Here is a 20,414-nt window from a genome sequence, read left to right on the forward strand (position 1 = left end):
TCCTCACTCTCTGCAGACCTGAAAAAAAATCACAGACTGGGCAAACAAGTGGAACATGTCTTTCAATCCTGACAAATCTCACACTCTTACAATGTCTCTCGGAAAAGACCGACTGGACAACCCTCCCATCCACTTTCTGAATAATCCTCTCCAAGAAGATCTGTCACTCAAGCTTTTGGGTATCACTATCTTCCATGATCTTTCCTGGGAAAACCACGTTTCAAATCTGGCCTCCAAAGCCAGTCGCCGACTGGGCATCCTCCGTCGTGCGAAGTCCTTCCTTGGCACACCTGAGCTCCTCACCACATACAAGGCTTTCATCCACAGCTCAATGGAATACTGCTCTCCCCTCTGGGCTGGTGCTCCTGTCTCACACCTAGCTCGTCTTCACGCTGTTGAAACCAAAGCATTCAGAATCATTGGAATCTCCCGCGATGAAGCTAACTCCGAGGGCCTCTCACTCACTCACCGCAGGCAGGTTGGTGGTCTTTCTGTCTTCTACCGACTCCTCTCTGGCCTTGCCCCCCCCACCAGCTCTCTCTGGGCTCTGTCCCACAAATATTCCTACAGGTCGCACAAGATCTGCCTGCAACCCTCTATTGGTTAAACTGCCAAAATCAAGACTCTCTGCTCACCTTCACTCCTTCATTCCTCTTTTCTCCCACCTCTGGAACAAACTCCCTCACTCTCTTCAATCCCACTCCACCCTCCAGGTCTTTAAAACAACTGTTCACCACCATCTCTTATCTTCCCCCATCCAAAACCTTGATATTTTCTACCCCCGCCAATTTCACCCCAATTCCACTTTTTTGAAATACCAACTTCTGTCCTGGAAGTCCTTGGTGTCCTTGTGTTTTATACTTCTCCCACCCCCCCCCCCCCCCCCCCCACTTCCCACGCCTCCTCCCTCCCACACATCTCCCTGCTCTCAAATGTTGTGTGCTCTCAAGTGTTTGTGTGCTTCCCCTTCTCTCCCCCATCTTGTCTTACGCTCCCTCTTTTTATATATTTTGTTTGTCTGGTTGATTTGTTTGTGAAGTAAATATCGAGCCTCGATTCAGTATACAAAAAAAAAAAAAAACCCCGTTTTGATGCAACAGCACTTTGATGCAACCGCGCTTTGATGCAACCGCGCTTTGATGCAACCGCGCTTTGATGCAACCGCGCTTTGAGATGCAACCGCACTTTCATTGGACACACTTTGATACAACCCCGCTTTCATTGTACACGCTTTGATGCAACCCCGTTGTGATGCAACAGTGCTTTGATGCAACCACGCATTGATGCAACCGCGCTGTCATTGGACACACTTTGATACAACCCCGCTTTCATTGGACACACTTTGATACAACCCCGCTTTCATTGCACACACTGATACAAATCCGCTTTCATTGGACACGCTTTGATGCAACCCCGCTTTGATGCAACAGCGCTTTGATGCAACCGCGCTTTGATGCAACCCCGCTTTGATGCAACCCCGCTTTGATGCAACCCCGCTTTGATGCAACCCCGCTTTGATGCAACCCCGCTTTGATGCAACCCCGCTTTGATGCAACCCCGCTTTGATGCAACCCCGCTTTGATGCAACCCCGCTTTGATGCAACCCCGCTTTGATGCAACCCCGCTTTGATGCAACCCCGCTGTGATGCAACCCCGCTGTGATGCAACCCCGCTGTGATGCAACCCCGCTGTGATGCAACCCCGCTGTGATGCAACCCCGCTGTGATGCAACCCCGCTGTGATGCAACCCCGCTGTGATGCAACCCCGCTGTGATGCAACCCCGCTGTGATGCAACCCCGCTGTGATGCAACCCCGCTGTGATGCAACCCCGCTGTGATGCAACCCCGCTGTGATGCAACCCCGCTGTGATGCAACCCCGCTGTGATGCAACGCCGCTGTGATGCAACCCCGCTGTGATGCAACCCCGCTTTGATGCAACCCCGCTTTGATGCAACCCCGCTGTGATGCAACCCCGCTGTGATGCAACCCCGCTGTGATGCAACCCCGCTGTGATGCAACCCCGCTGTGATGCAACCCCGCTGTGATGCAACCCCGCTGTGATGCAACCCCGCTGTGATGCAACCCCGCTGTGATGCAACCCAGCTGTGATGCAACCCCGCTGTGATGCAACGCCGCTGTGATGCAACGCCGCTGTGATGCAACCCCGCTTTGATGCAACCCCGCTTTGATGCAACCCCGCTTTGATGCAACCCCGCTGTGATGCAATCCCGCTGTGATGCAACCCCGCTTTGATGCAATCCCGCTGTGATGCAACCCCGCTGTGATGCAACCCCGCTTTAGAGGGGAGAGCAGGTGGACAGGGAGGGGAGAGCAGGTGGACGGAGAGGGGAAAGCAGGTGGACGGAGAGAGGAAAGCAGGTGGACGGAGAGAGGAAAGCAGGTGGACGGAGAGAGGAAAGCAGGTGGACGGAGAGAGGAAAGCAGGTGGACGGAGAGAGGAAAGCAGGTGGACGGAGAGGGGGAAAGCAGGTGGACGGGGAGGGGGAGCAGGTGGACGGGGAGGGGGATCAGGTGGATGGGAAGGGGGGGGGAGAGAAGGAGAGATGGGGTAAGTGGGAATCGGGGGGTGGAGGGGTGTGGGCGGTGAGCAGGAGAAGGGGTGAGTGGAGGGGATGTGGGGTGTGTGGACAGGTGTGGGAAAGAGAGAGTATGTGAGAGAATAGGGAAGGGAGAGGATGTACCCTGTCGACTCCTCTTAGTCGGTCACCCGATACCCTGTACTTGTTTTTTTTATCTTTGGAATAAACGTTCCCTCGAGCATTTGGCGCCAGTGAATCACAGATAACTTGTTCCAACCATGTCCCGGCATGACGTCGTCCAACCTTCCTTCAACATCCCACTCGCACCCCTTCACGGCAACAGATGTCACGTGATAATCGATTATATCGAATATGTTCGGATTACACAACCTGGACATTCTGATAACCAATATCGTTGCATGAGTAACAGGAGAAACATTAACGAGGAGGAAATATGCAACAACATTGTGCAGCCTCAAACTCCAAGAACCATGACGTCATCACGAGTGCACACGCCATCATTGCAGCCCATATACATATTACATACGCAAAACGGCACGTCCATTAACATCATCTTCGGATGTTTGTTCTGTATTTCCCAATGTCCGGTACAATCTTTGGTCCAACAACTAAAGCCGTAAAGGGTTATAATTTCGGAACTTCCGAAAGCCAAAAAGGTACCAAAGCGAAACATCTGGTCGGCCGTTCTTTCTTCCTTCCTTCGATCCATGCAGGTGCCTCAGAATGAAGATAACTGTTCCCTGAAATAAGTGAAGGCATTCCGTACAAAGTTACCTCAGGCGAAGCTGTTTGCGGTTCCTCATCCGCGTTCGAATCCACAGCGCCGGCCTTTCCCGACGTCGCCATCTTGCGGAGCCGCGAATTCCTGGCTGCTTCGGCTGTGGTAAAACGAACACACTTTTCCTAAAAACTCTTGGGGTTCCGGTTAAATGAGGTTATCTCAACACCTCAGCTCGAAGGTAACCTGTAACCACCACACGGAAAGAAAACGCGGGAACCCGTTTGTACAAATCTCCCAACAGCTTGTCCGGCTTGCTTCGTCCTGATTGGTCCGTGGTCGGTTTGGTGCTTATTTTGTGTGCTTTGCCGATTGGTATTGACTATTATTGATTGACTATTATTGATAGTGCTTGTGCTGATTGCTATGTTTGCTGATTCGTCGCTTTACTTTGGTGGTCACTCAAGAAAGTCCAACGCAGGAAGAGGTCATCCGGCCCAGCATGCCCGCGCACTTCCGCACCCTTCACCTTCTCTCCACAACGTGCACAACGCTACCAGGTATGTATAATATACCTACCGACCACCGAGCCAACTCCAGTTTATACCTTTCCATGTTCCCTCTATCCTCAACGCTACCAGGTATGTATACCTGCCGATCCAATTCCAGTTTATACCATTCCCCCAACATACACGTTCCCTCTCTCAACGCTACCAGGTATATATATATACCTACCAATCCAACTCCAGTTTAAACCCTCCCATGTTCCCTCTCTCCTCAACGTTACCAGGTATGTACCTACCGATCCACCTCGTTTAAACCCTTCCCTCCAACATGCACATTCCTGCTATCCTCAAAGCTACCAGGTATGTACCTACCGATCCACCTCCAGTTTAAACCCTTCCCTCCAACATGCACATTCCTGCTATCCTCAAAGCTACCAGGTATGTACCTACCGATCCACCTCCAGTTTAAACCCTTCCCTCCAACATGCACATTCCTGCTATCCTCAAAGCTACCAGGTATGTACCTACCGATCCACCTCCAGTTTAAACCCTTCCCTCCAACATGCACATTCCTGCTATCCTCAACGCTACCAGGTATGTACCTACCGATCCACCTCCAGTTTAAACCCTTCCCTCCAACATGCACATTCCTGCTATCCTCAACGCTACCAGGTATATACCTACCAATCCAACTTCAGTTTAAACCCTTCCTTCCACATACACGGGAGGCGGAGGAGAGCACAAGGGGGCGGGGGAGGAGAGGACAAGGGGGAGGGAGAGGAGAGCACAAGGGGGAGGGGGATGAGAGCACAAGGGGAGGCGAGCACAAGGGGGAAGGGGAGGAGAGCACAAGGGAGGAGGGGAGGAGAGCACAAGAGGAGGGGAGGGGGATGAGAGCACAAGGGGGAGGCGAGCACAAGGGGGAAGGGAGGAGAGCACAAGGGGGAGGGGGAGAGAGAGCACAAGGGGGAGGGGGAGGAGAGCACAAGGGGGAGGGGGAGGAGAGCACAAAGGGGGAGGGGGAGGAGAGCACAAGGGGGAGGGGGAGGAGAGCACAAGGGGGGAGGGGGAGGAGAGCACAAGGGGGAGGGGGAAGAGAGCACAAGGGGGAGGGGGAGGAGAGCACAAGGGGGAGGGGGAGGAGAGCACAAGGGGGAGGGGGAGGAGACCACAAGGGGGAGGGGAGGAGAGCACAAGGGGGAGGAGAGCACAAGAGGGAGGAAAGCACAAGGGGGAGGGGGAGGAGAGCACAAGGGGGGGGAGAGCACAGACAGGGAGGAAAGCACAAGGGGGAGGGGGAGGAGAGCACAAGGGGGAGGAGAGCACAAGAGGGAGGAAAGCACAAGGGGGAGGGGGAGGAGAGCACAAGGGGGGGGGAGGAGAGCCCAAGGGGGGGAGGGGGAGGAGAGCACAAGGGGGGGGGGAGGGGGAGGAGTGCACAAGGGGGGGGGGAGGGGGAGGAGTGCACAAGGTGGAGGCAAGCACAAGGGGGAGGCGAGCACAAGGGGGAAGGGGAGGAGAGCACAAGGGGGAGGGGGAGGAGAGCACAAGGGGGAGGGGGAGGAGAGCACAAGGGGGAGGGGGAGGAGAGCACAAGGGGGAGGGGGAGGAGAGCACAAGGGGAGGAGGGAGGAGAGCACAATGGGGGGGAGGAGAGCACAAAGGGGAGGGGGAGGGGGAGGCGAGCACAAGGGGGATGAAAGCACAAGGGGGCGAGGGAGGGGGAGGAGAGCACATGGGGGAGGAGCGAGGGAGGGAGGGAAGGGAGGGGAGGGGCGAGGGAGGGAGGGGAGGGGCGAGGGAGGGGAGGGGCGAGGAGGAGGGAGGGGCGTGGGCGAGGGAGGGAGGGGAGGGGCGAGGGAGGGGAGGGGGCGAGGGAGGGGGAGGAGGAGGAGAGAACAAGGGGGAGGGGGACGAGAGCACATGGGGGAGGGAAGGGAGAGAGGGGGTGAGGAAAAGATTGTTAGGAAGGGTGGAGGGGAGGGGATAAGGAAGGGTGGAGGAGGGGGGGGTAAGGAAGGGTGGAGGAGGGGGGGGTAAGGAAGGGTGGAGGGGGGGTAAGGAAGGGTGGAGGGGGGGTAAGGAAGGGTGGAGGGGGGGTAAGGAAGGGTGGAGGGGGGGTAAGGAAGGGTGGAGGGGGGGTAAGGAAGGGTGGAGGGGGGGGTAAGGAAGGGTGGAGGGGGGGGTAAGGAAGGGTGGAGGGGGGGTAAGGAAGGGTGAAGAGGGGGGTAAGGAAGGGTGGAGGGGGAGGGGTAAGGAAGGGTGGAGGGGGGGGTAAGGAAGGGTGGAAGAGGGGGGGTAAGGAAGGGTGGAAGAGGGGGGCGTAAGGGAGAGGAGGAGAGCAGAAGGGGAAGGTTGGAGATGGGGGAGAGGTGGGAGAGCCCTCTTTCCGCCGTTCACTCATACAGAACAACTCAAGGTCCTCCTTGCACAGTTCACTCACAGAATATCTCACGGCCTTCCTTACACCATTAACTCACACGGAGCATCTCACGGCCTTCCTTACACCATTAACTCACACGGAACATAGTTATCTTTTTGGCGTATGGATGAAATACCCTAATGAAGTTCAGAATGTGCAGATTAGCATGTTCTGAGTGTCGTGAAGAAGAAGAACCCACCTCGATGTAAATTAAGTTAAGCCGACTGTCCGGGTAAGATCGTCTGTCCGGGTAAGATCGTATGTGTCTCCATACGAGGGGTGGAGCTATGCTAATTAGGAAGGGCTTAAGGATAAACTCATGTGTAATTGCCCTGTGATTTTTTCCCTCTGTTGTTTGCATCAAAAAGGGCCACCATTACAATAACTACAACAATCGCACTGTAAATGGATTCATTCACTCAATGCCGCCAGGGCTAACCAACACACAGCACATTTGCAGATCGACACGCAAACCCCGCCTCAGGGCTTTTGACGTCATCCAAACATTCCGGAACAGAGATTAGACTCCACCCCGACGACTCATAATGAGCAGGCCACGCCCGGCCTTCGTGATTGAGTAGCGCTTGATGATTGGACAGAGTGTGACGTCATCGTGGAACATTCGAGAGTGAAGGGAAAAAAAGGACGTGGTCACGCCATCTTGCTCTCTCCTGGTCCTGGCTTTGATAGTGGGCAGTCGCATTTCTTCCTTGTCGCGGGCTTGTGGTCTTTGGTTCGTCTGCGCTCTTCGGAAAGGGCTGGTGAGACAGCGGTTCGAAACAGTCGGAACTACAAGGCACAGGATCGACGTCGGTGGTGGACTGGGTCCACGTCGTGTTTCCTCTGGACGTCGAAGAGCGCACTCAGCGCCATGTTGTGCGTTTCCCGCATGGTGGTTTGGAGGCGACGAACTACCGGCAAGCCTCACCAGCCATTTGGGGACGCAAAGCTGAGTGCTGGCCGATTACCAAATCATTTTATTTTCCTTTACTTTCGTTTTCCCTTTGTTTGAATACGAGTCTGAGTGGAGACGTCTCAATTAGGAATTTTAGTTTTTTACCTCACCTTTCATTGTTACTTGCATTTATTTTCATGAAATCATTATTTGTCAAATTTTACTTTCCTTGTATTGTGGATTTTGCTGTCCCGTCCTTGTGGTTGTAGGTTCGGATTAACCCCTGTGTGTGTTCCAATCGGATAAGGCCTCGAACCTTCTCACTCGCGCGAAAAGAAAATATCGCCAAGTTGGGTATACGCATCGGAGTAAAGCTCGTTTTGGTCATTCGTCCTCTTGGGGTCTTAACCCCGGGGACACGGCAATATCATGGCCTTCTTTACAATACACCATTCACTCACACACAATATCTCACTGCCCTCCTTACACCATTCACTCCCACAGAACTCCTGGCCCTCCTTACACCATTAACTCACATGGAACATCTCACAGCCTTCCTTACACAGTTCTCACACACACACACACACAATCTCATGGCCCTCCTTACACCGTTCACTCCCACAGAACTCACAGCGTTCCTTACACCATTAACTCACACGGAACATCTCACGGCCTTCCTTACTCACAATATCTCAGGGACCTCCTTACACAGAACTCACGCCCATCCTTAGACCGTTCACTCACTCGGAACAACTAACATGGAACATCACACCACTCACACACGACTCACTTCACAATTTTCCTTGATTGCTCCCTCATGTCACAGTTTTAGTAAGAATAGAACAGATTACCCAATTGAACCATGTCCAGGCAGCTATTTTCTTTGTAAAAAGAGAAAACATTTTATTCACTCAATTAAAAAAAAATTGGACTGGTCAGGATCTGAGGCCAGGACCAAATCCGGAGTGTGCGAGTGACTTTCTCTCCTGTAGTAGTCAACGTGTGACTCGATGGAATTCTCTCATCTCCTCTTCCTGTTCAGGCTGGAGTTCCTCAAGGCAGTGTTCTGGGCCCTGCGCTTTTTCTGGTCTTCATTAATGATCTCTCCGACTCTCTGGAAAATCCTCTCTATCTCTTTGCTGATGACTCCACTCTCTGCCGCTCCATTCCTCTTCCCTCAGATCGGCAGTCTGCAGCCTCCTCACTCTCTGCAGTCCTGGATAAAATCACAAACTGGTCAAACAAGTGGAACATGCCTTTCAATCCTGACAAATGTCACACTCTCACTATGTCTCTCCGAAAAGATCGACTGGACAACCCTCCCATCTACTTTCTCAACAATCCTCTCCAAGAAGTTCTGACAATTAAGCTTTTGGGTCTCACTATCTGCCATGATCTTTCCTGGGAAAACCATATTTCCAAGCTGGCCTCCAAAGCCAGTCGCCGAATGGGCATCCTCCGTCGTGCGAAGTCCTTCCTTGGTACGACTGAGCTCCTCACCACTTACAACGCTGTCATCCGCAGCTTGATGAGTACTGATCTCCCCTCTGGGCTGGTGCTCCTACCTCACACCTACCCCAGCTTCACGCTGTAGAAACCAAAGCTTTCAGAATCATTGGTATCTCCTACGATGAAGCCGATTCTGAGGGCCTTTCAGTCCCTCCCAGCAGGCAGGTAGGGGGTCTTTCTGTCTTCTACAGAATCCTCTTTGGCCTAGCTCCCCCTGCACGATTGTCTGTGCTGTTTGAGATGTTCGATTGTCTGTGCTGTCTGAGATGTTCGATTGTCTGTGCTCTGTCCCTCAAATATTCCTGCAGGTCGCACAAGATCTACCTGCAACCCTCTTCTGGTGAAACTGCCCAAATCAAGACTCTCTGCTCACCTTCCATTCCTCTTTTTTCCACCTCTGGAACAAACTCCCTCACTCTCTTCAATCCCACTCCTCCCTCCAGGTCTTCAAAACAGCTGTTCACCACCATCTCTTATCTCCCCCCATCCAAAACCTTGATCTTTTCTACCCCCGTTAATACACCCCAAATCACCCTCTTTCAATCTCCAATTTAATTCCTGAAATTCCTAGTCGTGTCCATTTGTTTATCCCATGTGCCCCGCCTCAGCCCTCTCCCTTCCACAGATCTCCCGATGTCCCTGTTCTCTACTGTTGTTGTCCTTCCCTCTCTCCCCCTCTTGTCTCCCACCCCTTTATTATATGTTATATGTGTTACTTTTACACGAGCTTCGAAAAAAACATTTGTTTTTTGGGGGTTTTTTCGTTGCTATATCTGTGTATTAACCGCACCCTAACTATTTATTTTTTTGCCAATAAAAAGTGCAGTTAATACACCAGAAAATACGGTAGTTCCTCGATCATATACTGGCAGACACACAGAGAGTAAACCAATTGCTTCCCCCTGCTTTACGTTACGTGCACGGGGTAATAAAAACTCTGACATAAAGCCAATGGACACTGTATGCGTGAAACCAACAGCAAATGGAAGTGAGAAAAGGTAAGAGCAAAAGCAGAAACTGAACAAACCAAAGAAGAAAAGGCAGAGAGAAAAGCAAACCAAGGCAAAAGGTCACGTAGCCCTCTCCGTGTTATTAATTAATAAAAACCCACTCACGGACAAATTAATAAAAGGAGAAAACCTCAACCAAAAGAATGATCGGAAATAGATATCGATTGTGAAGAATTCACGAAAGCGTCAGACTGCAGGAGAACGGTTCCACCATTCGCAGAGCCATGTACCATGAGGGAAACGGGTGCACAGCAACCATGAAGTAGTAAATAATAGTGTGACCTGTTTTGCTCAGGAATCCAGAAAGTGTCAATAGGCCAGAACAGGAGTCAATCTCAAACCTGTTACAAATGAGCACAGTTACTTTATTGACTCGGAATATACACGAGTAATACGTCTGAAGGATTGTGTGTACAGCAACAGGAAGAGACGTCCAGACTGGTTCCTGCACCCAAATTAACAGGTCTCCACTGCCAACAGGAAGTTCCACGTAGCAAGGAACTGGTCGACAAATACAATCATGTGCACACCTCAGCGATTCCTTTACAAGGCCTTTCAGGCTCACTTTCCCTCAACCTCTTCTTCTGGGATGAGTGAGGGCGAGGACATCTGAAACAAATCATCTGCGTAGAGCTCTTCAGGCAGTTCCTCCTCCCCATCTTCAAAGAACGTTGGAAACGGTGGATTGGAGTTGGCGCTGCGCCGTGGAAATATAAGAGTGTCCGACACCTGGAAAGGGACAACGGATGCATCAATTACTGGGCAATTCCACAGGCGATGATCCACCGCATCAAACAATGAAGTTCATCGTCACACTTGGACTTATGGATCCTAGCAGTTCTGAAGTGTACATTTTGATATCTCAATGAAAACAAAACATTTTTTTTTTACAAATATGCAGACATCTTGTACCAAAAACAAATATGAGCAAATGCTGGCACATCTTTCATGTTCACTTCAAATAACTGCATAGAAAAGCCAGACAGCGCTGAAGGTTTTGTTTTTTAAATCAAGAGTAAGTCGATACTGTATAGATCAAATACAAGAATCCAGTATCAAATACAAGAATCCAGTATCAAATACAAGAATCCAGTATCAAATACAAGAATCCAGAATCAAATACAAGAATCCAGAATCAAATACAAGAATGCAGTCAATGTGGGTTTTTTTAAACCTGCATTGAGAGAAATCCTGGTGGAAACGTTCACAGATTGAGTCACTCCTGTGGAGTACCAGTAGTCCTTTGCTGAAGTGCAATGGTTCGTGAGAGATGTACCAACACCCAGCCAAGTTGTATCAGGGTTGAAAATCGACACATACAGGGCATCCAGAAAGTATTCAGACCCCTTCACTTTTTTCACATTTTGTTATGTTGCAGCCTTAAGCTGAAATAGTTTAAATTCATTTTTTCCCTCATCAATCTACACTCAATACCCCATAATGACAAAGACAAAACAGAATTTCAGAAAGTTTTGCAAATTTATTAAAAAGAAAAAACTGAAATAATCACATTGACATAAGTATTCAGACCCTTAACTCAGTACTTAGTTGAAGCACCTTTGGCAGCGATTACAGCCTCGAGTCTTCTTGGGTATGACGCAACAAGCTTTGCACACCTTGATTTGGGGATTTTCTGCCATACTTCTCTGCAGATCCTCTCAAGGTCTGTCAGGTTGGACGGGGACCGTCGGTAGACAGCCATTTTCAGGTATTTCCAGAGATGTTTGATTGGGTTCAAGTCAGGCTCTGGCTGGGCCACTCAAGGACCTTCACAGAGTTGTCCCTGAGCCACTCCTGTGTTGTCTTGGCTGTGTGCTTAGGGTCATTGTCCTGTTGGAAGGTGAACCTTTGGCCCAGTCTGAGGTCCTGAGCGCTCTGTTTCAGGTTTTCATTAACGATATCTCTGTACTTTGCTCCATTAATTGTTCCCTTAAACCTGACCAGTCCCCCAGTCCCTGCTGCTGAAAAACATCCCCACAGCATGATGCTGCCACCACCATGCTTCACCGTTGGGATGGTATTGGGCAGGTGATGAGCGGTGCCTGGTTTCCTCCAGACATGACGCTTAGAATTGAGGCCAAACAGTTCAATCTTTGTTTCATCAGACCACAGAATCTTGTTTCTCACAGTCTGAGAATCCTTCAGGTGCTTTATTGCAAACTCCAAGCGTGCTTTCATGTGTCTTTCACCGAGGAGAGGCTTCCGTCTGGCCACTCTGCCATAAAGCCCAGATCGGTGGAGTGTTGCAGTGATGGTTGTCCTTCTGGAAGTTTCTCCCATCTCCACACAGGATCTCTGGAGCTCAGCCAGTGACCATCGGGTTCTTGGTCACCTCTATTACCAAGGCCCTTCTCCCCCGATTGCTCAGTTTGGCCGGGTGGCCAGCTCTAAGAAGAGTCCTGGTTGTTCCAAACTTCTTCCATTTAAGAATTATGGAGGCCACTGTGCTCTTGGGAACCTTTAATGCAGTAGAAATTTTTTGTAGGCTTCCCCAGATCTGTGCCTCGACACAATCCTGTCTCTGAGCGCTGCAGGCAGTTCCTTCGACCTCATGGATTGGTTTTTGCTCTGATATGCATCGTCAGCTGTGAGACCTTATATAGACAGGTGTGGGCCTTTCCAAATCATGTCCAATCAATTAAATTTACCACAGGTGGACTCCAATCAAGGGGTTGAAACATCTCAAAGATGATCAAGAGAAATGGGAGGCACCTGAGCTAAATTTAAAGTGTCATAGCAAAGGGTCTGAATACTTATGTCAATGTGATATTTCAATTTTTTCTTAATAAATTTGCAAAACTTTTTAGAATCCTGTTTTCTCTTTGTCATTATGGGGTATCGAGTGCAGATTGATGAGGGAAAAAATGAATTTAAACGATTTCAGCATAAGGCTGCAACATAGCAAAATGTGAAAAAAGTGAAGGGGTCTGAATACTTTCTGAATGCACTGTATGAGGAAAAGAGAATTAGGATGTCGTTATTGTATTTGGTCTTTATTGCATCGTTTTAGACTACCAGCGGGCACTCCCGCTCCATGGGTGAAAGTACCCTTCTTAGCCCAGCTTTGGTGGGCAATTTGCTGTGGCAAAAATCAGGAAATGCACTGATTTTTCTCATTTTTGAATGAAATATTATTGATCAAAACACACCATACTCCATATCATAAGATAAAGGAAGATGTTTTGTAATACATCATTAATCTATATTCCATATATATGAAAGAAATTTTAGTTTGTTTGTTTGTTTGTCTGCACGCACTAATCTCCTGAACGGTGAAAGATAGGAGGAAACGTCTGACGCAAAAAATGTCAGGATGGGCCCCGGGAACGTTATAGGCGAGGCCAGTCGAGGCCGCCTCGGCCGGGCTGGGCCCATTTCACAATTAAAAGCTGAGCTGAATTATAGTAGTCAATCTTCTACAGCTGCGAGTAAAAGCTGAATTATAGTAGTACGACCTATGTACAGAAAATTAGATTCATTCAAAAAGAACCCGGGGAACGCCTGGTGCATTCAGCTAGTTTGTAATATAAATACATTTTGTAATACATCATAATTTTCATCAGTGATGACTCCATTTACATCTCCCTGTCTGACAACATGGACCAACTTCGATCCACTCATCCCAACGCTCTCTTTCTCATATGTTGCGACTTCAACTGTCCTCATGCCAGCTGGCTGGGTGTGGGTTCATCTCACACCAGCCAAGGTACCTCAGCAAAGGACTTCTGCGACTCACTGGGACTGACAAAATCTGTCAATTTCCCGACCCGGATCTCAGTCAATGGAGTATCTTCTCTTCTAGACTTGGTTATGACAAACTTCCCTGAAAATGTCTGCTGCTCTTCTTCTGCTCCAATCGGTTCTTCTGATCATTTAATGTTAAAGTGGATATCTCTCTGGCCATTCTCAGAGAGCCTCCTCAGCATCGACAGGTCTGGCATTTCACTCAGGTCGACTGGCACGGTGCTCAAGCAGCCATTAATCATCTGGACTGGTCTGCCATCTCTACTGCCTCTGACATCAACTCTTCCTGGGAATTCTTCCAAAGTAAACTCCTCTCTCTCTCTCATGCACAGATTTATCCCATCTCGTCTTTAGTTGTCATACCCTTCCTCCCATCCATGGTACACTGAAGCTTGTGGTGAGGCAGTTGCCATGAAGCAACTTGCCTTCACCTCATGGAAGGTGAATCCAACTGAAGGAAATCTCAGTTCCTTTCACAAAGCTCGGAACAAGTGTGTGTCTCTCCTCAGGAGCCAGGAAACAATATCTCTCTACTCTCAAGACTGAACTCTCAAACCTGTCTCCCTCCTCTGAATCTTGGTGGCATCTGGTCAAATCTGTTTCTGGTGTTTGTTCCCCATCCATCCCCTCCCATACCTCAAACGGCTACACAGCTGATACCGCACATGAAAAAGCCGAATGCCTCAAAATATTGTGTCCCGAACCCATCTCTCTCTGTTCCCACCTTTCCCAGTCAAACCCAGCTGCTCCAGGACTCTGTGTCCTTCTCTCCTGACAAGGTGGAGAAGTCTGTCAATCCTCGACTCTGATTCTGCAACTGGACCAGACGGCATCAGCCCACGGGTCCTAAAATCCTGCTCTGCCGCTCTATCTCACCCTCTCTCTGTTCTCTTCACCCTCTCTTTTGCTCAAGGTCATCTGCCATCAGCTTGGAAATCAGCCAACATTACCGCTTTAGACAAAAAGGTGCAAAAACAGATCCTTGCAACGACAGACCAATCAGCTTGCTCCCAATAATCAGCAAGGTCATGGAATCAATCATCGCTTCTGACATCAAATCCTTCCTCTTCGCCAATGGCTTGATCTCTGATCATCAATTTGGATTCAGACCAGGTCATTCTACTCTGGAAATGCTGCTTCTGCTGTCTCAACAATGGATGGAGGTCCTTAATGCCAAACAGGAAATCAGAGCTGTCTCCCTTGATATATCACGTGCCTTCGATGCGGTCTGGCACCCCGCTCTGCTCCACAAACACTCCTCCTATGGTATCCATGGAAATCTCCACCCATGGCTTGCGGACTTCCTCTCTGGTCGTAGTCAACGTGTGGCCCTGAATAGATTTCTCTCATCTTCCCTTTCTGTTCAGGCTGGAGTTCCCCAAGGTAGTGTTCTGGGCCCTGTGCTTTTTCTGGTCTTCATCAATGATCTCTCCAACTCCCTGGAAAATCCTCTCTATCTCTTTGTTGATGACTCCACTCTCTGCCGCTCCGCACCTCATCCCTCAGATCGGCAGTCTGCAGCCTCCTCGCTCTCTGCAGACCTGGACAAAATCACAGACTGGTCAAACAAGTGGAACATGTCTTTCAATCCTGACAAAGCTCACACTTACAATGTCTCTCCGGAAAGACCGACTGGACAACCCTCCCATCTACTTTCTGAACAATCCTCTCCAAGAAGTGCTATCGCTCAAGCTTTTGGGTCTCACTATCTGCCATGATATTTCCTGGGAAAACCACATTTCCAAGCTGGCCTCCAAAGCCAGTCGCTGACTGGGCATCATTCGTCGTGCGAAGTCCTTCCTTGGCACACCTGAGCTCCTCACCACATACAAGGCTTTCATCCGCAGCTCAATGGAATACTGTTCTCCCCTCTGGGCCAGTGCTCCTGCCTCACACCTAGCTCGTCTTCACGCTGTTGAAACCAAAGCTTTCAGAATCATTGGAATCTCCCACGATGAAGCCAACTCTAAGGGCCTTTCACTCACTCACCGCAGGCAGGTTGGTGGTCTTCTTCCGACTCCTCTCCGGCCTAGCTCCACCATCTCTGTCTGTGTTTTGTCCCCCAAATATTCCTGCAGGTCGCACAAGAGCTGCCTGCAACCCTCTTCTGGTTAAACTGCCAAAATCAAGACTCTCTGCTCACCTTCACTCCTTCATTCCTCTTTTCTCCTGCCTCTGGAACAAACTCCCCCACTCCCTTCAATCCCACTCCACCCTCCAGGTCTTTACAACAGCTGTTCACCACCATCTCTTGTCTTCCCCCATCCAAAACTTGATCTTTTCTGCCGTTAATTCACCCCAGATCCACTTTTTTGAAATTCCGACTTCTTTCCTGGAAGCCCTAGCATTGTCCATGTGTTTTATACCTCCCACTCCCCCCCACCCCTTCCCGTGCCTCCTCCCCCCAAGCCCTCTCCCTCCCACAGATCTCCCGATGTCCCTGCTCTCAAATGTTGTACCTGTGTGCTTCCCTCTCCCTCCCAATCTTGTCTCCCGCTCCCTTTATCTTATGTTTTATGTGTCAGTTTGTCTTTGTGATTAAGGTTGGCTCTTACAAGAGCCTCGATCTTGTATTCCAAAAAAAAAAAAAAAAAAACTATTTCCGCAACTTGGCAATTTGGGGTTTCAGTGTCATCAATGTTTGCTCCATTAAAGTAAGACACTTTATTTATGTTATTATTTTTTCACAATGTCTGAGGCTCATGAAAGAGTTGTCATGCAGACAACATGCAGACACACATGCAGACAGACACGAGACAACACAGGAATTTATTTTTAACAGGAAACAAACCACAGTCATTGAATATTTCCTCATATGCACTTCCTCTGCACACTGATGATACCATCTTGTGAGAATCACATGAACATTTCACTGAAGTGATGCATCAGTACTATTTAATACACTTTTCCCAGTACCATGAGAACCTTCAATTTCAGGCAATGCATTCCAAAAGCTACATCCCCCCATTAAGCAGTTGTGGGTTCAACGAGTCATGTGCATGTGACACTTCGATATACGAGTGTATGTCTGGAAATCGGAAATCGTGTCTGGAATCTGGCTAACCCCTGCTCTTGCAGGGAAAATGGCCTTAAAATGCCTGTTGTTGTTGTTGTTGTCTGGAAATCGTGAGGTTTGTGGAGATCTCCGAAGGATACAGTAAACATTATGCCTGGTGTTGACTTCATGGATAAGATGACTGGCTTAAGATCTTTGGGTCTTAATTTAAGCCCCATCATTCTGTTAAATAACACCAGGTGGGTTGACTCACCCTGTCATCCTTCTGAGGTTGGCAAAATGAGTACCAGCTTACCAGAAACAATGGGTTCGGCATTAGCAGCACAGCCGTGCTCTCAGCAATGAATGCAACCAGCAGCCACAGGCTGCATACAATAAAAATGGGACCGTGGGTCCTGAAATTCACCTGGATCAGGAGCAACAGTCACTCCAACCCCCCACAGACCACCTCAGACCCTGATCTTTTTAATGCCGTGAACAAACTTTGGTACATCATGGGCGATGAAAGTTGTGACCAAGTTTCATTGAAATTGTGTGTGTAGTTTCAGAGAAGACAGCAAATACCTATTTTGGAGGGTGGGGTCAAAAACACCCCTGTAGGTCCCCTTAATGAGCATAGACTTTGATGCAGTCAATACCTGTCATTGGGCATCAGATATGAAGCTAGTGGTTACGTTTTATCAAAATCATGTGTATAGTTTCAGAGATTCTTGTGTGACAAAAATCAATGCATCCCAAGAATGGACGAGACGAGAAGGATGTAGTGGCCTGATGGAGCTCAACCAAATGCACAGAATGACAACTGTAGGATTGGCTGAATATGTAAAAAGTGCAACAGACTACTGAATCCAATTTGTAAGCAAACACAAAGACAACAAACCAGAGAAGGTATGCCAAACCCACCTCACAAAAACTTGCCAAAGACAGGTGGGAATGGAAGATGTCACACAAGAAAACAAAACAACAAGTACAGTACCGGTGTGTACCCCGGTTTAGAATAGGTACACCGTATCCCTGCGCATCGTAAGAGGCGACCAAGGGTTGGCGTCAGGAAGGGCATCCGGCCATAAAAATATTGCCTCAAACAGGGAACCATGATTGTCATGGGGCCCGCAAGGCTAACCCCCGCTCCAGCGGGGAAAATGGCCTTAAAACGATCATTCATTCATTCTTTCAAGTACAGCCCCAAAAACTGCAAAAAAAGACGAAAAAAACGAAATATCAACAGATATACACCGACCGGCAACTGGGAAAACCATAAAAGAGCAGGAAGGTGTTAAAAAGGAAAAAAAAGTTGGACAGATTGGGAGTAGACAAAGAAGAATCAATGGAATGGCTAAGAAGAGGTGAGCTCACCTGGGATGGAGAACAAATCATTATACATTCCCAAGACACTACACCAATGGCTTTAAGACAATGGCGGGACTGAGTCAATCAAATAAGTGTAGGTTCTACAAGGTAGAAACAAAGTACAAGCCACCTCCTATCAGGATGCAAAAAACCCATGTCAGAACAGCTGTACACCCAAATGCAGAACAAAGTATGTCGAGTCTGTACACTGTCTGTACATTGTAAGTATGTCTGTACACTGGCACATCTGCAAAAGTCTCAATATTCCAGTTCCAGAAAACTCATGGAGACATGAACCAAAAGCAATCACTGAAAACAAGGAAGTAATGCTCACATACAACGCAATGATCCCATTGAGTGTAAACATAGAAAACAAAGCACTGTGACCAGATATAGTACTTAGGTACAGAAAATAAAAGAAGGCATTGCTCATTGAGGTGTCAGTACCTAGCGATTTTGGAGTAAACAACACAGACATCAAGAAGAAGACCAAATACGAAGACCTCAGAAATGAAGTGAAAAGATCCTGGAAGCTGAAGAGCACCAAAATTGTACCAGTGATTATTGGAACACTGGAAATGATGAAGAAGAACCTCTCAAAGATCCTACAAACCATCCCTGGGAATATTACCACAAACGAACTGCAATTGGAAGCTGTCTGAGGCTCGGTGACGATCCTCAAAAGAGCCTTTGCAACAAAACTTTAAGAATAAGAAAACTTCACAAACTGGTCCATGAATCATGATCCCTTACTGAAACAGAGGTGGATAATTCGAGACCTGGGAGGACTCCGTTTCACCTTCTAAAACCCCCATCTGGAGATAACAACCAACGACACATGCACACACGGCACGCACCTAACACACCTGAGTGATTAATTGCACAACTTGGTTACTTTCACCTGATATCACTTGTATGGTGATATTTCTGCAGAAGGTGCACAACTGGTTTCTAAGAAAAGAGACAGGCTTTACTTTGAAGCAATCTTATCGATCTGCAATGACGTCTTTTAATCGCATGGTCATTTGAACTACGATTGCTTGTTACAATCCTCACAGTGTGCACACTTCCAAATGTGGGGACCATGTTGCACAACTACTTCCTCAAATGTGGATCCACTTACCACACGATTCCATTATCGTCATACTAAAATACGCCATTTGGTGTCTGTCTGTCTGCCTGATGAATTTTTGACCCCAATACATTCTGTCGTTACTTATCCAATCTCAACCAAACTTGACAGGATGACTAAGGGTTACACAATGAAGGTTGTAGCGCATTCATTTGCCCTCCTCCCCAAGGGGGTTTTCTCCCCCGAGCGGGTTTCCCCCGCCATTACCGTCAATGGGGTTGCATGTTGAGGTGTATATTGTTACGAATTTGATAGAGCAAAATGTAGAGCAGAGTAGATCTGAGTAGGTAACATGCTTCGAGATGTCGCGATAAGGAACACTTCCTGTAATAAGTCCATGTTTAGGCATTTTGTCAGTTAAGGTGTATAATTGTGAATCTACCAGGAGATTCGTGTGTTAGTTAGTGTAGGGGTTAATCAGTAGAGCCCTTGTATGTCTCACCTAGTAGTCAAACCTTTGTCCATTATGGCACTAAGACCACATAAACTTGGACCACATAAACATTAGTTAGGACCTTTAGTACAACACTAAATGACGCCTTCCCCCCTGACATGACTTAGGAAGAAATAAGGCTGGAACACCGCCACAATTGGCCGCCACCATTTACACCTCCGAGAGGCCTACCCACCTCGCCTAGCACGTGCTATAACCCAAGGAATAGGGGACGGGAGTGAGTGGCGCAGTGGGCGTGCCCCTGGACGAGCTGGCGAGCCGGGGGAGGCTCTGATTGGCTGAGGAGTGCGCCAATGCTGACGTCATCGCCAGAGATATTACCGAGGGTCGGACGCCATTTTCACAGTTCGGATGAGCCCAGAGTTGAGATGAGACCTGAGTCGAGTTGAGATCCTGAGTTGAGTTCAGCACGAGTTGAGTTGAGAGAGGCAGTCCGGAGAATTGGATCGAGTGAAGAGATGAGTGCAGAGCCCGAGTCCGTTTTGAGCAGTTGAGACTTGTTACCTTCCTGGCGCAGAGTCGAAGGAGAGAGTCCTGGCCCTGGTTGGCTTGAGGGTTGGCTTGTGAGTCCGAGCTCGAGTGGAGTTCGCTTGCTTCGTGCAGCCCTGCGTTGGACCTTTGGTGCACGGACCTCGTGGGGGTCGACGAGGAGCCTGGAGTGGGCGCTGGCCCGGGCCTTCGCGGTGCTGGGGCGCTGGAGCAAGGGACCTCGTGGTGTGCAGCGGAGATTGGACGGACAAGACGAGATAAGGCCGCATCCGCGATTACATTTTACACAACGAACGTGTTTCTTTTCTTTAGTTCGCAGCCCCTCGTTTGTATCTGAAGTGTGAGTGGGGACGTCCTGATTATGATATTAGATTTACTGGCGCGTGCTTTTCCTGTCCTGCCTTTTTCATTTGAATAAACCCTTGTATTATTTTGCATCCCCATTCAAACCTGTGCCCGCTTGAATTAATTTCCTTCCAGGACCGGAGCTACGCCGGCGTGCTGCAGTTAAGTGCTTTCGCCACAGCATCCATTTCCCTTCTTCCTCCCGCGCGGCCATAGCCAAATCCGTGTTTGGGTAGTTGCCTCCGAATAAGACCGTTTAGGC

The 20,414-nt window shown here is 48.9% G+C and overlaps 1 protein-coding gene and 1 long non-coding RNA gene across 4 annotated transcripts in view; both read right to left on the reverse strand.

Annotated features, from left to right (window-relative positions):
• LOC144893679 (uncharacterized) overlaps nucleotides 1-3,601 on the reverse strand; it is a 28,566-nt gene extending 24,965 nt beyond the window's left edge. For both annotated transcript variants that reach the window (XR_013624624.1, XR_013624625.1), the window contains exon 1: nucleotides 3,337-3,601. This is a non-coding gene — a long non-coding RNA (uncharacterized LOC144893679). The remainder of the gene's footprint in view (nucleotides 1-3,336) is intronic.
• Nucleotides 3,602-9,966: 6,365 nt separating this feature from the next.
• MRPL3 (mitochondrial ribosomal protein L3) overlaps nucleotides 9,967-20,414 on the reverse strand; it is a 40,418-nt gene continuing 29,970 nt past the window's right edge. For both annotated transcript variants that reach the window (XM_068128016.2, XM_068128017.2), the window contains one exon: nucleotides 9,967-10,351. In XM_068128016.2, the coding sequence (XP_067984117.1) occupies nucleotides 10,184-10,351 (168 nt within the window). In that variant the 3' untranslated portion in view covers nucleotides 9,967-10,183. The remainder of the gene's footprint in view (nucleotides 10,352-20,414) is intronic.

The sequence above is a fragment of the Myxine glutinosa genome, chromosome 9, assembly GCF_964187855.1.
Source record: "Myxine glutinosa chromosome 9, kmMyxGlut1.1, whole genome shotgun sequence".
NCBI lineage: Eukaryota > Metazoa > Chordata > Myxini > Myxiniformes > Myxinidae > Myxine > Myxine glutinosa.